This window comes from Lolium rigidum, chromosome 2, assembly GCF_022539505.1.
Source record: "Lolium rigidum isolate FL_2022 chromosome 2, APGP_CSIRO_Lrig_0.1, whole genome shotgun sequence".
In the NCBI taxonomy this organism is placed as follows: Eukaryota; Viridiplantae; Streptophyta; class Magnoliopsida; order Poales; family Poaceae; genus Lolium; species Lolium rigidum.
In genome coordinates, this window is record NC_061509.1 from 190,528,508 (window position 1) to 190,547,499 (window position 18,992).

The 18,992-nt window shown below is 42.7% G+C and overlaps 1 protein-coding gene across 1 annotated transcript; it reads left to right on the plus strand.

The window, feature by feature from the left end:
* Positions 1-11,739: 11,739 nt before the first annotated feature.
* On the plus strand, positions 11,740-13,835 carry LOC124690407 (protein trichome birefringence-like 14). Its single transcript, XM_047223796.1, has 4 exons — positions 11,740-11,908; positions 12,038-12,157; positions 12,658-12,907; positions 13,001-13,835. Exons 1-4 carry the CDS (start codon positions 11,740-11,742, stop codon positions 13,833-13,835), a joined length of 1,374 nt encoding a protein of 457 aa, XP_047079752.1.
* Positions 13,836-18,992: the final 5,157 nt, after the last annotated feature.

The window sequence follows — 18,992 nt, forward strand, 5'->3', positions numbered from 1 at the left end:
AAAGGAGGCAAGGAATGAAGATGGATGCTCAAGTTTGACAAACCTCGGTCAACATCACAGGTTGCAGAAACAATGGCTCGTTGAGCCATTCAGCAAAAGTGATAGAGCTCCACACCATTCGAGATTACTCCAACAACTTCCTTGTGAGATGCAGAACCTGGAAGCTCGTCCTCACTGTGCAATCGAAACAATCTAGATTAGTCAAATGAACTTAAATATTCAAAATCCCAATAGACTGGCACCATTCCAACACTGTAACTGCTTGCCGTGTCCAATAAAAGATGTTAGAAAAGTACAACGCCGATAGTAGCACTTTTGGATAATTAAGGTTTGGTGGTCTCCATCTTAACAAATAGCACGACAAAAAGCTGCTCTATCGGTTTCATTTAACCAGTCCAATATGGATAATATGCAGGGAGGAGTTACAAATATTTAGGCAATGAACAAAGACATGATACAACCAATGTAAAAAACCCTGATTAGTTGTGAGTAAGGAACACATGGCACTATCAATCAACAATCTTTCATCGGAAAGCTGTAAAAGTAAAATAAACCTAGCACTGATGTGGCATGCTTAAGATAAATAAACACCAGTGTTCAACAAAACCAAGAAGAAGGAAACACCAGTGTCGCAAGATCTGCTCAGCTTGACTCCTTTGACACCTCATACGTAATTTGATACGAACAATAAATCATATTTTTACTGAAACTAAATATCCCATTGGACAAATTAATCAATTATACCCGAACAAAAAATAACTTACTCGAAAATTTGGGAAGGGAGGTGCATCATGGCCACGACTGAGCTGAGCTTTCCCATGTCCTAGCGTGCCAACTGCCAAAGGATGGTGGTGTGCTAATCTGAATCAAGTATTGGACACGAGCAAACAAAAGGAGAGCAGAAAATTAAGAGGCTTTGGACTAATACAGATCATGGATGGGAACTGTGGGAAGATGTGTACCTGAACCTGCCCCTTCTCTCTTATGTCGACCTCTACTGAAATGGAGATATGGAAGCATCCAATAGGAAGATAAAGAAGATCCTGGAGCATCTCTGTCAAAGCATACCTGTGAGGCTATGCCACAAATGAGTAGGTGTGTTAGTTTTAATGATCTCATAACAAACAGAAGGCACCTTAATGTTACAGGACAAAACTACTACACTTATTTCAGTAATGTACCAAGAGACACAATCATGAGAATTTCCAATTTTTTTACCAAGAAACATAAGGCATCTAATTTCCCAGTATAAATCTAAGCCGCATTAGAGAATATGACTTACTTTAAAAATAAGCATTTTTTAACTGTGATGTGCAAAATATATTGTTTATTGAAACATGTGTTTTCCTCTACGAAACGGCATTACCCATGGCTGGTAAGGTATCATATCCAGAACAGAAATCAAAGAAAACATTTCTGCTAGTTCACAACTATATGTGTCAGATTCTCCCCAGAAACAAGTGAGGAATGCATGTCTAGGGCATTAGTAGAGAAATAAAGATGAAACCATGTAAACATATCTCATATTTTCTCATAATGGAACATACAACTAATGAGCTAAGGAATATTCGGCACTAAAAAGAAATTCATAATTAAGGCATTTTAATCAGCTTTGGGGCTTATGACTGTACAAAACAGACCATAGCTAGTTACCTCTGTAGGATGCTATAAATCCAGGATGCTAACTCCTTTGGGGCTTATCAAATCCAGAACTGATGTGACTGTGCTGATAATATTAGGAAGCTCACTCCTTTGGGTTTATAAAAAAACTTTGTTCCGCTTGGATGGCATTAACAAAAAGAAATTCATTGCACAATCAATATCACTTTGTAGAATACTATCACTCTATCAGACATTTTAAAAAAAAGGACGTACCCAGTGCTAAGAGCTCCCGCACTGTGCGGGGTCTGGGGAAGGTGTTAGTGGCAAGCCTTACCCTCACGAAGTGCAATGTGAGGAGACCGCGACTCGAATTTACATTTACATATTTTAAAATTTTACATTGCTTATGTTGCAGTTCAGTGAAGATGGTCGAGAGGAAGAATTTGATGGATTGTGGGACATAAAGCATTCTCTGTGAAAGAACACTAAAAACATCAAGAAAAGTGCAGAAACACTTACCAGCAGTACGAATTGTGAGTGATCCATCATTCAGCTCCGCCGCATACATCCAGTACCATATTCAAACTATAAGCCAACCAATTTGTTAAAATAGTATATCCTGATCAGACCTAATTATAACCTAATCCATATGTACATCTTACTAATCCTAGCATCTAAATTAATAATCAAGTGCTCCCACTGAGGCAAATATCATCACTAAAATCACTGAAACAGTTTCTAGGTAATAATGGACCGATCAAGTGAAGTTGCAGGAATAAGGGCATAAAGATGCATATGACAAAGAAGCTTGGGGAACACACCTTGGTATCATCTGATATATGTTGGACACCATAAATGCCCAATAGATCAAAATCATGCCTCGCCCATGGCCAAAATAGGGAGCTTGCCACTTAATCATATGACACCCTAAAAGGGAAAAGATCTGTTAAGACTGAAGAGTAAGAAATAGTGGACTACAAAATAAAGGAGAAATCTCATTAATGTAGGTTTAGAAAATCAATTTGATAAGAGGCTTTTCTACTGAAATGATCCATTGATTTATCCACTGATGATCACCCACACACAACAGCTAGCTGCACAAAAGAAAATAGCCTCAAAATTTGGGAAAAATGTGCCAAGAAAAACTCACTGCGCCAACCTCTCCCGTGGTGCAGCGGCGGCCCTTCCTCTGGTGCGGCTTGATGGCAGCCTAGCGGCGGCTCGAGCTCCTCGCCGCTGAAGACGACAGCGCCGCAGCATTCGCCTCGCCGGCCTGAGGACCGGACGGTCCGCACTCCACCCCGCTGAGGAAGCGCCCCTGGTCGCGTCTCCTGCTCCTCCCGCTGGGCACGCGGCACGTGATGCTCCACCTGCTGAGCGCAAGGAAGAAGCAAGCCGGAGGAGAGAGGGCGATAGAGGAGAGGAGGAGAGGCGCGTGGCGGCCAGGAAGAGGAAAGACGCGCGTCGTCCTCCCTCCTTCCCGCTGAGCCCAGGGAGGAGGCACGTCGGAGGAGAGGAGGCACGGCAGCGGCAGGAAGGAGGAGAGGCGCACGGCGGCTGGGATGGGGAGGACGCGAGGGGAGGAGAAGGACCAAGGTGGGTGGATAGAGTTTGGCTGGATGCCAGTTTTGTCTCACGTTGGCATCAAGGGCCTCTTTTTCCCTAAACTGTGACTATCCACAGCGACTGACGGGCGGACCGGGACTAAGGTGGGACCTACGTGCAGCCAAAGGCGGGTAAGGCACGGCCGTCGCATGGGGTTATCTAGCGCTTTGTTCATGCCCATAATGAATGGCTGAGATGCAAAGATAGGACGATCCGACGGCCACGAGGTGCAAATCGTTGTGAGGCCCCCTATGGGGGGCATCAATTATACCTTTAGACTAGATTTAGATGTGCGCCTTGGCGCACGATCCCGTGGAGATCATGCCAATGTTCATTTCGTATAACAACGATAAAAAATAGCGGCCAATATGACAACACATTTCTTAGATTTCACTGGAAGCAATTAAGATAGAAATCATGAATCTCATACTCTTAGTTATTGAAAACAATAAAAAAGTTCTTATGATGTAAGTTGGAACATTTTTGGATCTCCTGATACTCAATTATTTGTTTCGTTGCTGGTCTCGCTGCTTCTGGTGTTGGTTGCTGATAGAAGAAGAGAAATTGAGGAGTCAGAGATGGAAGGGGCTGACAGGAAGGTTGCGCATTGGCGCACGATCATGGAACTCGTGCCGATAAACAATATGTATAACGACAATAAAATTAAGTGAAAATTTGATAATGTGGTCCTAATGTTTCACAAAACGAAGTCAATAGGATGAAGTTAGGATAAAGCACATGAAATTACGGACATAGTAGGAAACACATATTATAGTAGCAAACACTCGATCGCTATGCAAAGAGCAATAAAAGTAAGCAAGGAACAACAAAAGCATCTTCTACATATGCATAATCCAGATGTGGTACGTGCTCGAGGGTGTCGCTAGCAACCCGAGCAATGTGTTTCTCGTTCTAGTAGCGTATTTAGTTGTACAATGTAAACGTAAGCTCTAACAGACGTATATGCGGAAGCAATATTGCAATAAGCTGTCTCAGCCGTACCTATATTCGGCCTTTTCAATTGCTATGTTGTCCGATGGGCCTCATGTTGGACGGGCTAGCCCACGAATGTTTTCCCATGCGTGTGATATGCATTTCGAGCGCTTAATCATTTTTCTCTCCAAGCTTTCCTTTGTTTTTTAACTAAGAGTGACCAAGACGCAACATAGAACTGAGAGAGAGAGTCAATGCAAAGCAAGCTATAGATGAAAGGTATTCCATCGATGTCTGTAACTCCACATCGAAGTAAAATCAGAGATTTCAACGTAGCAGATGATGAAGGTCCGGACGCTAGCTAACCGACACACTATCCACTGGAGTTTCGGTGCTCTGGTGTCACAAATCCTGTCAATTATATGGAAAGTCAGCCTTGGAATCAACCATTCAAGTCAAAAATGCGAGCTGACCTTCTGCTAAAAGGTATGTTCCTCTTTAATGAGTAAGAAAAGGCATATTTTATCTACATGCCCCAGTTAATTATATCAGTTAACTCAAAATTCTTATTTCTGAGTTAAAGAAAATAACTATGATGTTTCCAATTTGATGGAGAACGTTTTTATCTCTGACACAATTTTCTAGCACACATTTCCTCCTATGTCTCCCTGTAGAATTTACCCTAGCCGTATTGGCAAGAAAGTCGTGCCAAAATACACCCCCCTGCAGCCTTCCTCTAGTATGCAATTTCTAAATATATACATGAATCATCCCATGATAGGTTTACATGGTATTACCAGTTTCTCAATCCAAATTTATTTATGCATCAGAAAACTTTGACTGTTGAAGAATGACAGACACGGGCAAAATCTCCTGATTGACAATGGTACAATCAATCTATCCTTTTCCGGGTCTTCAAGCCAGGACAACTATTCTTCCAGACGCGATTGTCTTCATAAAGTCAGGCCTGCATCATCAAGGAGCAACCAGAAGGGCCATTCCAATTTTCTAAGCAAATAGATAAAATCTTTGAATAGATTATAGTTTAAAATTTATTGAGAACAGTCATGCATTAATTTTATTTTCAGAAGATCCTGGGGAGAAACGATACCTGGAATTTGTGGTCTGCGTAATTCAAACTTTCAAACTTCAAATTCACAAAAGCAGGCAGTGCAATCCATTGAGATTTTCTGTATGCTCTCATATAACTAAGTCAAACAGTTAATTTCTTCTGAAGCAGGAAATCAATCCATTGAGATTTTCTGTATGCGCTCATATAACTAAATCAAAACCACCAAAAGAAAGCAGAAATTTAGCACATAGAGGTCATGGCTTATTACTAAGTGAGCCGGTCACAGCCATCAGATGTAACATAAAGGTGCGCAAGACTTAGGGTGCCATTTAGGACATTGATTGCAACAATACAGAGTGACAAACTGACAACACAGAGCCTAACATGATATAGCAGTAGTTGAGTCTAATTCCCAAAAGCATCTCTGCACTTCATTGACTGTTGTAGGAGGTAGAAAACTAAATATCTACAGTCAAACGTCTGCAAATATAATTGAATCAAATTCTCTCGGCTCAACCTTGTACCTGCAATGCAGATTAGGCAGTATAGTGTCCAAAGTAGAAGAATCAGTTTTCTAAAAAGTTTATACGTAAACAGAATTAGTCTATACTCACTGTAGTGCAGAATAAGAAATCTGAATACAGAAAAAATTCATTTAGTGTACAATATACTTACAAAGGTGCAAAGCACAAATAAGACTAAAGAAAACTACCTACATATTATATGATCCAGAGAAACACTGACATATACATCACTTAGATGTGGCTAACTTGACATAACAGCAGTAGCATATATATTGCATCAAAGAACAAAAAGAACATCAAGCAGCACATTTCAGTTTCTTCACAGCCTGATTACAAAATCGCATTTCTAGGACCTTGCTTAACATTTAATAAAAGAAAAGTTGGCCAATTTAATTTAATGATCATGAATAATAAACAAGTAGCTATAAATACAGAGGTTATGAATAATTTAGACCTCACCTCAGCTTTCTGACACTTGAACTGCACCCTAGATACATATCATTAGTCATAAGGCAAGAAATCATCACTTCTTAGTCCTTGTAGATAATCGCAAGGGTAAAGTAGAAATAAAAAGGGGACGTGTGAGCCTACCTATGAACAAGAAAATAACCATATAGAAATCTTAGACATAAAAAATACACCACTGGGGGTTGGCATCAAGGAGGACAAAGGACATAGGGTCCACCATTTCTATTGATTCAAAACACCTTAATGAAGGATAGCGAATACGTAAACTGCAAAAGCGAGAATATCCGGGTTCAGTTAAAGCTAAACAAACGATTGTACAACCCTGCTTATCTACCTAAATGCTAAGTAGTTGTACCTCTGAGAAAAATGATGATGCAAGGCAGAGACCGTATCTTTTTCATACGAAGGACATGAAGCATAGTAAGGATGCAGAAACCATTATCACCCTCTTAAAGGAACTATTTTTTCAGATCCAACCTGCAATACAAATTCAGCCTGTACAATTCCTAGGATTCTTTATCCTTAACTAATCATGTTCCTATTGCTATAAAAACATAGACCTGTTAATCCTAACAAATAAACAAAAAAGTGAAAATCCTATATCTAAAGGTTGTTACTTGAGGCCCTAGCTAGGCTGGATAATTTTAAATTGAGATAAATCTAGAGTTCTATTATTAACAGAACAATAGTAAAAATAAAGCACATACCATGAGTGCTTTGCCATCAAGGACGGATGCTCTTTCTCCGTGTACACAATATTGCATTGTTGTACTTCCCACTGGTCAAAGCAAAACAAAATAAATTAAAATAATACATGAAGGAAAATAATAGAGCTGAAAAGTCGCCACCATGGCAATAGTTAGGAAATAATTCTCTTTGTACAGTTATATGTTAATTCTCTCAATACAGTTATATGTCTAGCCCAACGGCATCCTTTGAAAGGTCTTTATTTTTCTCCTTTGCAAGTAGCCAAGTAGACTTTCTATTGGCCTGATTGTGAAACCAGTCCAAATGAATTGTATGGATTGCTTCTAGCCTAGATCCAGCGTTGTAAAATAGGGCTTGCAGAGATGTCCTTACAACTGAGGCTGCTAGCCCCATTTACAGTATAGAGTAATAGCTGCTCTGTTTCACCGGCTGAACAAACGATTGGAAAGGTTAATAATTATTCTCGTTATATATTTAAAATTATGCCAAAGTTCACAGGAAATGAGGCGGTTAGCCCAATTTACAGTATAGAGTAATAGCTGCTCTGCTTCACCGGCTGAACAAACGATCGAGAAGGATAATAATTATGCTCATTATATATTTAAAATTATGCCAAAGTTCACAGGCAAAGTATAAGCATTTTCCATAATGCAAAATTTACAGGATTACACTTTCCAGGATGGACAACAATTGGTGATCCTCTCAGATTATTGTCTGACTTCCTCTAAGACAAACTAAGACATTCATCACAACTATCAATAGAGGAATCCTTCAATTCTAGGCTTTCCCATTGTCCATTTTATTTTATGAACAATGCATATGTAAGAACAGCATAGAGGTGTAGATAAACCAACGTGGAAAGAACATCAGTATAACTATTTTTTGAAGGAAAATATCAGTTAACCAAAGAACACCAAAGACTTAAAGAAGCAACTGTTTTTAGAGGAAAGAAGTAACAAATGCATGCCATGGAAATAAGAAACTACTAACAAAACTGTCATATATGGCTGGCCAGTAGGATTGAAGCATTCAAGTTCAGGAAATTCACATGCCTGCCTAATAATCAGCGCAATTTGCCCAGGCTCAGATCCTTCCATATATCCAGGATCCAGCCCCAGTCCCCATAAACTTAACCTAGGGTACCAATCTCTATTCAGTGTAAAAAAAACTAAAATACACACCATTCACTTCCCTTTATACGTCCTAGACAATGCATAATGCTCTCCATATTACGTTTATCTAGTTTTAAGCACATAATTTATGGGTTACCACCTTGTTAGCTTTGTTGTTTGCATTAAATAACAGTGTCTCTCAAAATAACCTTGTTTTATAAGATTAGTATTCGATAACCTTACATGATATATAGAGATTTATCATCTTCAATACAAGAAGTACATTCAGCCATAACACCTGGGCGAACCAGTGAGTTTACGTAAAAGAATTAGCAGATAAAATATTAACAGATGTCAAAACTGCATTAAGTGAGATGTTATAACATGTGAATGAACGAAAAAAGACAGGTACATAATAAACATGCTTAGGTGTGCCATCCTTAGTCAACTCAAATAGGCTGACATGCCTTACTATCCAATGAGAGGCTATCTTGATACACGTAACTGTTCAATAAAAGATAATAAAAGCTAAAAACAAAGCTGCAAAATATAACAGGTAACCATTGCTTACCTGCATCTTTAGTGGAGGAGTGGGCGTTGAGCCATGCCACAAACGCAGAGCCGCAGATGAAGGCGCAATCCATGGCTGTGCTCGAGCAGTAAGCTCATGATGCTGCATCCATACACAAGTTTAGAGTCGTGTTATTACCTCATCAAGACTCTGAAGCGTATTACACTCCCACGAGCAACGAAGCATCCTAAATGACACATCCACGTAAGCTCCAGGTCAAGGCCAATGTGTTTTACATCTCTTGTAGCTATAATATGAGCATCTGAAATTTAAAATGAAGCAACACGTTAACATAAATATCCAGATGTTTCAGCCATGGGCCTTGACTGACATGGTATATAAGCAAAACATAAGTGGGCCAAGACAATGAACACATTCAGATGTAAAAATTCTAATCTTCAGAATAGACAAATTGGAATATAACATTTAAGATAGCATGTACAATCTCCAGAAAATAGCCGTTTATTCATATATCTGAGTTGAGATAAAAGGTCCTACTCAAACACCAACACATTAGATTTGGTTGCGATCTCACAAAAAGCAATTTAGATGAAGTGGATACAGGGATAATAAATACTGAGGAAGCACATGTGAGAGACATTTATAAACTAACCTTAACTGTCTGAATTTTCTGTAGTGGAAAATATTCAGTGTCCAAAATATTTGAGCCAGTCCAGTCCTGCAATTTTCCAATTGTGTGCTTGGAGTCACCGCCAAGAGCTTTTGTGTACTTGGAGTCACCGCAAAGAGCAAACCATCAAACCCAATCATGTAGGTATAAACAAAAGAATCTGACATGCACAAATTAATTTATGTACGGAACTGTTGTCTCTGACATCACTAGGAGAGGCAAGAAGAAACCTGAATCTTTATTAAATGCAAGGACCTCTTCACCTCTGCTCAATACAAATATCAAAAGCATCACTGTCATCAGGTAGAAGAAAGCGCCAGTGTCATTAGGTACAAAAAATGTGTGCCTTACACTCCCTTGCTCTGCATCCTCTTCTACATCTTTCTTAATCGTTTCTTGTACCTAGAACACTGCACTAAATCCAGATTAGTGAGACAAAATAAAATAGACCAAACCTACAGAGAAGGCACAACCAGCGGCAAACATTCACCTAAATAAAATTAGAGAACAATAATTGATTTAAGTTGTATTTTTTAAACCATATCTACTTGGAATCTATTCGAAAGACAAGAACGCACGCCAACAAACTATGACAGGTCAAGAAAACCAAGAATCATGAAATAATTTTCATCTTCCCTGTTTAACAGGCCTAGGGAGTAAATCCAAAAGAAAACTTCTTCTGTTTGAAAAATACATGATCCCCGAACCAATTACTAAGAAACCCTTACATATATGATAGGAGCAGACACTACATAATTAGGAGAGATTTGTGGTTACTCTGCTTTACCTCCATTAAGGTATTTTTTGTATTGTTGTCATATGCATTATATGATCTTAATCTCTCTCACACTCGCTAAAATCTTGTATGTCGACAGAAGTAAGAACAAATGATGTATGTCGACAGAATATCAAGTGAGCCTACCTGTGGGGAAATAACGGAATGCAAACGGATAGAATTTCTGGAAATTAGAAGGCCTTGTAACCTGGATTGTGAAGATCACATTATTAGCAAGCAGTTACAGTACAACTGAATATCATCATTTAGTTGTAGCTTGTTGTTCCATTCAATCACAAGACTTTGGCAATTGAATTCTGTTCAAGTGAGGGTTCACCACAGGTTATTTCACCCTTGACAAATACGATCATTTCAAATATAATTAACTTACATACTCAATTCTTCTTCCCCTTCCAATCTCCCTCACTATCAGCAGCCAATCACCCGAACAAGAACTGGATGCACAAGCTAAAAAGGTAAGAGAAATTTGCCTCAAAATCTAGGAAAAAATGTCCCAAAAAATTATTCGGGAAAGGAAATACCTCACAAGGTGCAGTGGCCATGCTTCTCTTGTTGGAGTAGATCTGAGTTCTTTCTTGCATCCTCTTCCATCTCCCTGACCCTTTGTTTTTTCCTTTTCCATCTCCCTCACTAGCAACAACAAAGAACCCAGACAACTAAATTCACAAGGAGAAAAGGCAAGAGAGGCAGAGAAAGGGAGAGGCAGAGAAACCTGGCTCACCTCGTCTCACTCTGGTAGGGGTTTGGCGGCTGCTCGTTTTCCTCCCGTTGAGCAAGGAGATGAGGAAGAAGCAGAGTGGGGTGAGCAGCGTGATGTGCTCTCCCGTCGGCCAACAACCAGTCCTATTGGCGAGGGCACGGCGCATGGTCGTGGGCTGCGCTGCTCTTGAGGCCTGCTCCTGGTCTCCGCCCCACCGCTGCACCTCCATCCGCAACCAGCTCTGGTTGCCAAGGGACGAGCACTGCCTGCCTCCTCCGTCCCTCCGCCTCCCGCATACCAACGAACAAGGACGGGGACGCTGTGCCATGGAGTGGTAGGAGAGAGCACGGAGCTGCCGACGCGAAGAGGGAGGAGAGCATGAGCGATTGGTGGAGCGGAAGGAGGGGGATTGGGGAGGACGAAGCGTGCGAGGTGATTGGGGTCCGGCGCCGCCATTGGCCAGGACCAAGCTCGCGTGGGGATTGGGGGAAATGGGCTAGGGTTTCTGTCCCTGGGATGTCCCCTTTTATACCCCACGGTAAAAAAAACGAACGGCCAAGATGCACATCAGACAAGATCCGACGGCCCACAAGCGTTAATCGCTGTGAGGCCCCCTATGGGGGGCATCTATTATATCTCTTAATTGCTAAATCCTAACACTTCGATATAGGGTATAGTGTATGTCGTTGCTCACTTCCCACGCCTCATTTCGTTGCTCTGCTCCATTCCTCTGTTCTTATGTTAGCACGTGAGCAGGCTGGCATCATTCGTCGCCAGCACAGCACAGGGGAGGAGTCAACTCACAACCCAACGACAATAAGCCAATAATCTCATGGAGAATCAGAGTAGTGCTACGTTCGCAGTTCCCACGTCCATCTCTGCTTCCCAGTTCCCACCACGTTCTCTCCTCAACCACAGGCTGCGTGAGTAAGCTGGGCAACATATCCAAACGATCTCCCTCTCCCGAGATCGATCGACCAGGCAAAAAAACCCCTTCTTCCTACTTCCTAAGAGGAAATGAAAGGCGGCTTTATTCATAAACTTCTCGTCGACAAGCCATGGCTGGGTCTTGTCGTCCTCTTCTTCGCCATGCCCATTGTTGTTTTGGTATTGCTGGGTGGATCTCCAGTCCTCACTGACTTCAGCATTACGCCGGAGCAACGAAAAGCTTTCTCCCAAGGCTTAGGTACGTGTATCTCTATGAAACAGAGTCGTTAGGAACTTAGAGGTTCATCTTGGTCCGCTGACGTTTGTGTTCTTCGACCATCGTACATGACTTGAGATTTGTTTCTTGTATGTTCTTTTATGGCACCAGGTTTCCTAGAGCAGCAGGGGCAGCAACGTTTTCGGAATGATCTATCAGGAGGTCTAGTTGGGTCTCCAGGTCCAACTTATAACGAGAGTCGCAGTCAGAAAACAGCTACAAGGGATGATGGTAAATATGCTTGTGCCATGTGCTGCTTACATTACACCAGGTTCTCAGGGGTGGGCATGGGGGATGCTGGATAAACTATCCAGCATTATGGATCTATTCTGTGCACTTTTTGTCGACCAAAACTGGAAAAAGTAGTTATTATCCAATTTTAGGGCCTTTTCCGGGATCTGCTAAAGACGCTCTAAGAGGATCCAAGAGAATGATAAATAAGAACGAGAGTGATAGTGAGTGAGTGAGTGAGAGGGATAATATACAATGTGAAATGTACGATCATGGCTTCATAAGCAAAAGGTGCAAAAAAATTGCTCTGTATAGGACAGACGGAGCTATCTGGTCTTGCGGCGAAAGTTTAGGCGACAATCATGATTTCTTCAGAAAATTCATGCCTTTTCTTAAGTTAGAGGTCCTAGCTATCAATCCATAGTTTTGTGCAATTAACACTTCCCAAACATGAATTTAACATTTTCATTATGTGCACATCACACATGCTAATTCTGAAGATTGCTTTCCAATGCCTAAAGTAATTTATAAAGTTACTCTTGTTTACCTGGTAGAATGTAACTATGCAAAAGGTAAGTGGATAGCAGATGAGAAGCGGCCAGTCTACTCCAGTTATGAGTGCAAGCGATGGATACCAAAAAAATACAATTGTGGCGCGATGGGGCGGACAGATTTATCGTTCGAGAGCTATCGGTGGCAACCACATGGTTGTGAGATGCCCGAGCTTTCAGGGCCAAACTTTCTGGACAGGTACTGGACCCTCTTAGTTCCGTTTTACATCACCTTGAAGGCTTGAATAATAGTGTAGTTTTCTTGGGATCTAACATCTGAGGCTTACTATAGGATGAGGAACAAAACTCTAGCTTTTATTGGAGATTCGCTTGGTAAACAGCAGTTTATGTCTATGATGTGCATAGCTACAAAGGGTAAGCATAGCCCTAAGGTTGAAGACGTTGGGTGGAAATATGGCCTTGTCAAAGCTCCACCTGCTCGAAGAATTGATGGCTGGGCTTATCGATTTCCAGGGACTAACACCACCGTTCTTTTCTATTGGTCTCCTAGTCTATGTGAGCTGGAGGCATTGATGAACACGGCAAGGTCAGCGAAAAGCTATGCGTTGCATCTCGATCGGCCAGCGAGATTCCTGAAGAAGTATCTCCACTCTTTTGATACCCTTGTTCTCAACACCGGCCATCACTGGAACAAAGTGAGATTCAGCATAAATCGCTGGAAGTTGTATGCTGACGGCAAGCCTCTAGGGAACGGTACGCTGCCGGAAGACCTCGGCCCATTCAGGAACCTTAAACTGCACAACATCGTAAGATGGCTGGATTCAGAACTCATACGTCGTCCTTATATGAAAGTTTTTCTGCGGACAAATTCACCAAGGCATTTCCTACATGGCGACTGGAACACTGGGGGTAGCTGTAATAACACCACCCCATTGTCGGCTGGCAGTGAGGTCTTGGAGGACCATTCAAGTGACCTACCTGCAGAGCATGCGGTGACTGGAACACGGGTTAAGCTTTTGGATATTACTTCTATCTCACAACTACGAAGCGAAGGTCATATCGCAGATCATACTTTAAAGTCACTTAGTGTTAAATACGATTGCTCGCACTGGTGCCTTCCTGGTATCCCAGACATGTGGAATGAAATCCTCTTTGCACAAATTTAGGTAACGTTTGGGTTTCAGCCACAGTTTACCATGCCTATGCTTGTGTATGCAACGAATTTTTGGAAGTGTGTTGCTCTCATATGTCATAGACACGATATTTTGTCACTGAAATTTCACACTTGTGGCTTCGTTTTTGTTTTCCACCTTATATGACAAGCCTCAAAGCCTAAGCTTTGTTCTGGTAAATTCTGAGGTATTACGACCTCCAAGGTCATGGCATTGGACAGCTCGGGAATTAATCATTTCAATGTCAGCTAGTATTAATTAACCAGATTACAAGAGAGATGAGGATCCCTGATTTGGGATCTATGGCTTCCTCGCCTTATACAGTTAATTATACCTAGAGAAAAGTAATTAAACAATTAACAGTTGGGAGTGGTTGTCAGAATGCAAATAGCGACAATGAAATCTGCTAGAGATGCTCTTCCATGATAGATGGAGAAACTCATGCAACGCAGCTGAGATACCAGTTACAAGAGGACTGAGACAAGCATGTTACTGAAACGATAGTGTTAAGATCCAGTTCAATTCATACGAGATAAAGCTTTTCGAACTTCGAAGGACATGGGTAATTGTGAAATTTTGTCAAAAGAGACCACCTGCCCCAATTCATTGACAAAAAACACCACCTGTGACTGAAATTGGCAAAAAGGACTACCTGCTGGGTGGCGGCAGGGCCCCGAGCCGACACGTGGCACTTGCCGCCGGGGGCTGTGGCGGCAGGGCCCCGCCGCCGACAGGCGTGGCGGCACGTTAGCCAGCCCACCTCGCCGTCCGGCCGCCGTTTGCCCTTGTGGGCCATGACGCCCCACGGTGCGGCGGCAAGATGACGTGGAGGCTGCCTCCAACGCCGGTGGCGGCAGGCCCCGCCATGCACTGATGGCCGACGACCACGCGCGGAATCTGGCCTCGGTACTCGGTGCGACAAACTTTGGTCATTTGCAGGAGACAAACTTTGCTGATTCGGAGGCTAGCATCTGCAGAAAAAAAAAGCAACGCTGATTGCGATGATTCCCGCTCGTTTGCATCAGTAAACACACTGCAGTGTACATGAAATAGCCGACGATCCGTTTTAAAATATTGTGAGACGACGTTGCACTGTACCGGCCACTGTAGTGTACAAATCAGCACATAAAGTGATTAATTCGAATGGTTTGATGCTCGTGGCACCGCACTTATTTGCATGCAGTAACAGTGGATAAACGGCGCTGGTTTCGATGATACACTGCGAGAGATGCACGCGGTCTCTTCTTTATAAGCGCGAGTGTGTTTCGTCTACGCGTACTCACTCACTCACTCTCTCACGCTCTGGCTCTCACTCACGTTGTGGCCTCTCGTTTTCAACTCAGTGTACGATGCAGGAGCTGATCAAGGTAAGTGTAGTATGCATGTTGTACTTTAGTTATTTATAATTGTTGTAATTAGCTCTGGAATATCATTAGCGTGTGTTCTCTGTCCATGTGACATGAGTAGTTTATTTGCAGACAACATTCTAGAGCAGTATTTTGTCGATGTAACTTGACTCAGCGGATTGATAGTACGTAGTATTGCATGTGGTACGAGATAAGTAGTTATACAATTTTTTACCAACATGTCCCAAAAAATTAGGGGCACATGAAAATATTTCTAAATAAATTTGTTGAATATGCAATTTAGGTGTAATAGAAGTGGAGTGCTGCTGCTGTTGACGATTGGCATTATTTGGGATTTCTGTGGCCCGTAATATATTATTGGAAGAATCGTCATCTTCAAGTTGAGGTATAAATAATGTCATCTTATATTTGGTGTTAGAATATTTATCTGATAGATGGAAATATTTTTTTCGGAGTTATTGTATAGTTTGTAGATATCGTATTTGTAAAAAAAAACTTCTTATGGAATTAATAATTGTAAATTCTTAAGTGCATGTTAAAATTGATATAATAAATTATGAAAACAGTAATATGAGTTAAGCTGCGGTTTCTAATATTGTTTTAAAAATATGGTTGTGTGGTAGGTACGATGGAAACTATGTTAGTGTTTTATGGAGACGTCGTACGCGACGAATTTTCTGGTGTCGATGTGTCGCGCTGCGACTCGATGAAAGTTGTAGTGACAAACATGATCAATAGAGAATTTTTTGATGTTAGAAGATGCATCCGAGCACAGTTTGGACGTGAGATGCGTGGGAAGAAGATGACCGTTGAGGCTCTCATCATCGTAGGAGGGAATGATGGGACACCTTCCCGTTGGGGTTTGCGGGAGGTAAAGAGTGATAGAAATTGGGGTACATACATGAGGTTTGCAAGCACACCTGGTGCTGCTATGTACGGAGAGCCCATGGTGTATGTTCAGTTTATATCAGGTGATGATGGTGCCGGAAGCAGTACCGGCGCTGGTGAAGAGGAGATGGCCATCGTCACAGGACCGAGCACCGTTCAATCGGAGCTTTTGGCCCTGACTGCAGCAGGCATGATAGGCCAATCAGAGCATGAGGCACTGACTGCAGGCCATATCACCGGCCCATCGGAGCAGATGGTCGCCCAATTTGCTGCCGACCCAGGATACTGGTCCGCGTTCGTTGACATTAGCGAGCGTGTGGAGGGACTGCCGGAGGCGTTGGACGATGACGCTCGTTCTTCTTCGTCTGAATCCTCGTCGGACGAAGAAGGCGTCGGTCCTTCCCGGAGGGCGGTTGCGGCACCAATGGACCCTGAGTTTTTAAAAACAATGACCATCAGCAATGAATTCCGCTCTGTTCCAGGCCTAGGGGAGGCGAGTCTGCAGGTTGGGCAAACTTTCCCAGACAAGGACTCGGCTGACCAAGCAATCAAGAGGTATGCCTTGGCCATATCTCGGCAACACAGAGTGAAGCAGTCTGATCGAAGGCAGCTGAAAGTCATATGCTTCAAATTGAATGAGGGTTGCAGGGGGAGAGTTATAGCTCGGGTGAGCCCTGGGGTATGTCAGCCATGGCATATCTCAAAAATAGAACCCCATAGCTGCGAGCAATTGGGGTCTCTTGACAAACACCGCAACGTCACTGCAAAATATGTATCACATATCATGCAAGTGGTGGTGGAAGAAGATATAACCCTTGGTACAAAGAAGCTGCAAAAAACCGCGGAAGATCTGATTGGCTTCCCGGTCAGCTTTAGTAAGGCAAGGCGGGCGAAGGAGGAGATTTTCCAGAGATTGTATGGCACCTATGAGGAGGCATATGATCTTGCCCCGAGACTACTCCATCGGATAGCAACAACTAACCGGGGGACTCAAGTGGTCAGGAGAGTTCGTCAACACCCTCCTGGAGGAAAACCAAGAAATCCTTGATCGTTTATTCCGGGCATTCCCCGTACTATACGTGCATTCCATCACCGCCGCCCGGTGCTGTCAATAGATGGTACCTTTCTCACAGGAAAGTACAAGGGCACACTCTTGGTGGCGATCGCAGCTGACGCAAATAATCAGCTCTTGCCTATTGCCTATGCACTTGTCGAGAGTGAAAACAAAGATAGCTGGTTATGGTTCCTCAGCTGCTTGAAGATGGGAGTCGTGATAGATCGGCCCGATGTTTGCATCATATCGATCGCAACACGGGCCTTTGAGCGCTCTCGAAATAATCAAGAATTCATCGGACCCTCTCTGGGGGTGGCCCGACCTGGAGACAAGGTGGTGCATGAGGCACCTGGCTGCCAATTTTTACTCAAAGTTCAAGAACAAGGACTGATTCAAGCTATTTAAAAGGATGTGCATGCAGAAGACTGAGGCGAAGATGAATGCTATTTGGGCTGGAATCAACAAAGAAATCGAGAGTGCTGCCTTGCCACCGAGAGAAGACTGGAGGGGCCGGAGGACTGAAATAAATTTGAGTACATGGATTAATCAGAACTGCCCCGATTTAAGTAAGTGGGCGCAAGCTCACGACTCAGGGGCTCGGTACGGCATAATGACCAGCAACATGTGAGAGGTTTACAATGGTGTGCTGAAAGGTGTGCGAGCCCTCCCTATCACAGCCCTGATTACTGAAACTTGGAACCGGACTCTGTCATACTTTGCGCACGAGTGCAGGTCGCAAACACACGGTATGTGATGAACAAGCAATGGTCTGAAAAGATGCAACGACATTTGGATGAGAAAGCTGAAAAATCCAAAAGTCATGGGTTTCGTCAAATTGATGCACTTAATAATAAGTGGGAAATCCACATACGAGCCAAGTATGTGAAAGGCCACCATAGAGGATCGAGAAAGCAAGCTGTTCAACTCGGCCCCAATACGTGTGAATGCAGTTGCAACAAGCCCAAACTTTTAGGATACCCATGTAGTCATGTCCTTAGGACGGCTGCAGCGCAGAACATCAGCATGGAGAACTACATATCTCCCTACTTCAACATCCAGAACCTACTCGGAACTTGGAACGGTGAGTTCTGGACCTGGGGACTCAACGGACACTATATGTACGAGTTTCCAGAAAGAACTACCAAATGGGTTCCGGACCCGACATTGAAGAGAACCGCGAGGGGACAACGGCAATCTCGTCGTCATAGGAATGACATGGATCATAGCCAGGCAGGAGAACCTCGCCGTTGTCGCCTTTGCAGATGCCCCGGTCATGCGCGAAGGGAATGCCCTTACCGCACCAACAATAACCCTACATGATGTAATTTTTTGTTTTCAAATATTTGTATGTTTGGTGTGCTGTAATAAAGAGACATGTATTAATGTATTATTGTATGATTATCGTATCGCTGAATGCATACATATTTAAATTATTTTTTTACGAATGTCTGATTAATGTATTAATGTATGATTATACCATCGATGGATGCAGGTTATGATTTTTGATTTGCCAGACCTTTTGCGAAGATCCTGCGATGTCGGACATCGTTGCCACCTTTGGTTGAACCCGGACGCGCACTCACACCCACCTCCGACCTTCAGGGTACGAACCATTAAGAACAGGTTTCTTGTTAACAATGTTTATGAGGAACATCTCAGGGCCCATGGACTTCTGCCATTTTCCAAGCTGACATCGAGCAGGGAGAAGTTCACGTTAGACCCATCTCTTCTATCGGCCCTTGTTGATCGTTGGAGACCTAAAACCCACACCTTCCACTTAAGTTGTGGGGAGCTGACACCTACACTGAAAGATGTTTCCATAATCACTTGTTTACCAATCAA

Excerpts from the sequence above, each read along its gene's own strand:
- LOC124690407 (XM_047223796.1), top strand. The coding sequence starts at position 11,740 with ATGAAAGGCGGCTTTATTCATAAACTTCTCGTCGACAAGCCATGGCTG. Across the intron at positions 11,909-12,037 it reads AGCTTTCTCCCAAGGCTTAG|GTTTCCTAGAGCAGCAGGGG; the intron begins GTACGTGTATCT and ends TTATGGCACCAG. Across the intron at positions 12,908-13,000 it reads GGGCCAAACTTTCTGGACAG|GATGAGGAACAAAACTCTAG; the intron begins GTACTGGACCCT and ends GGCTTACTATAG.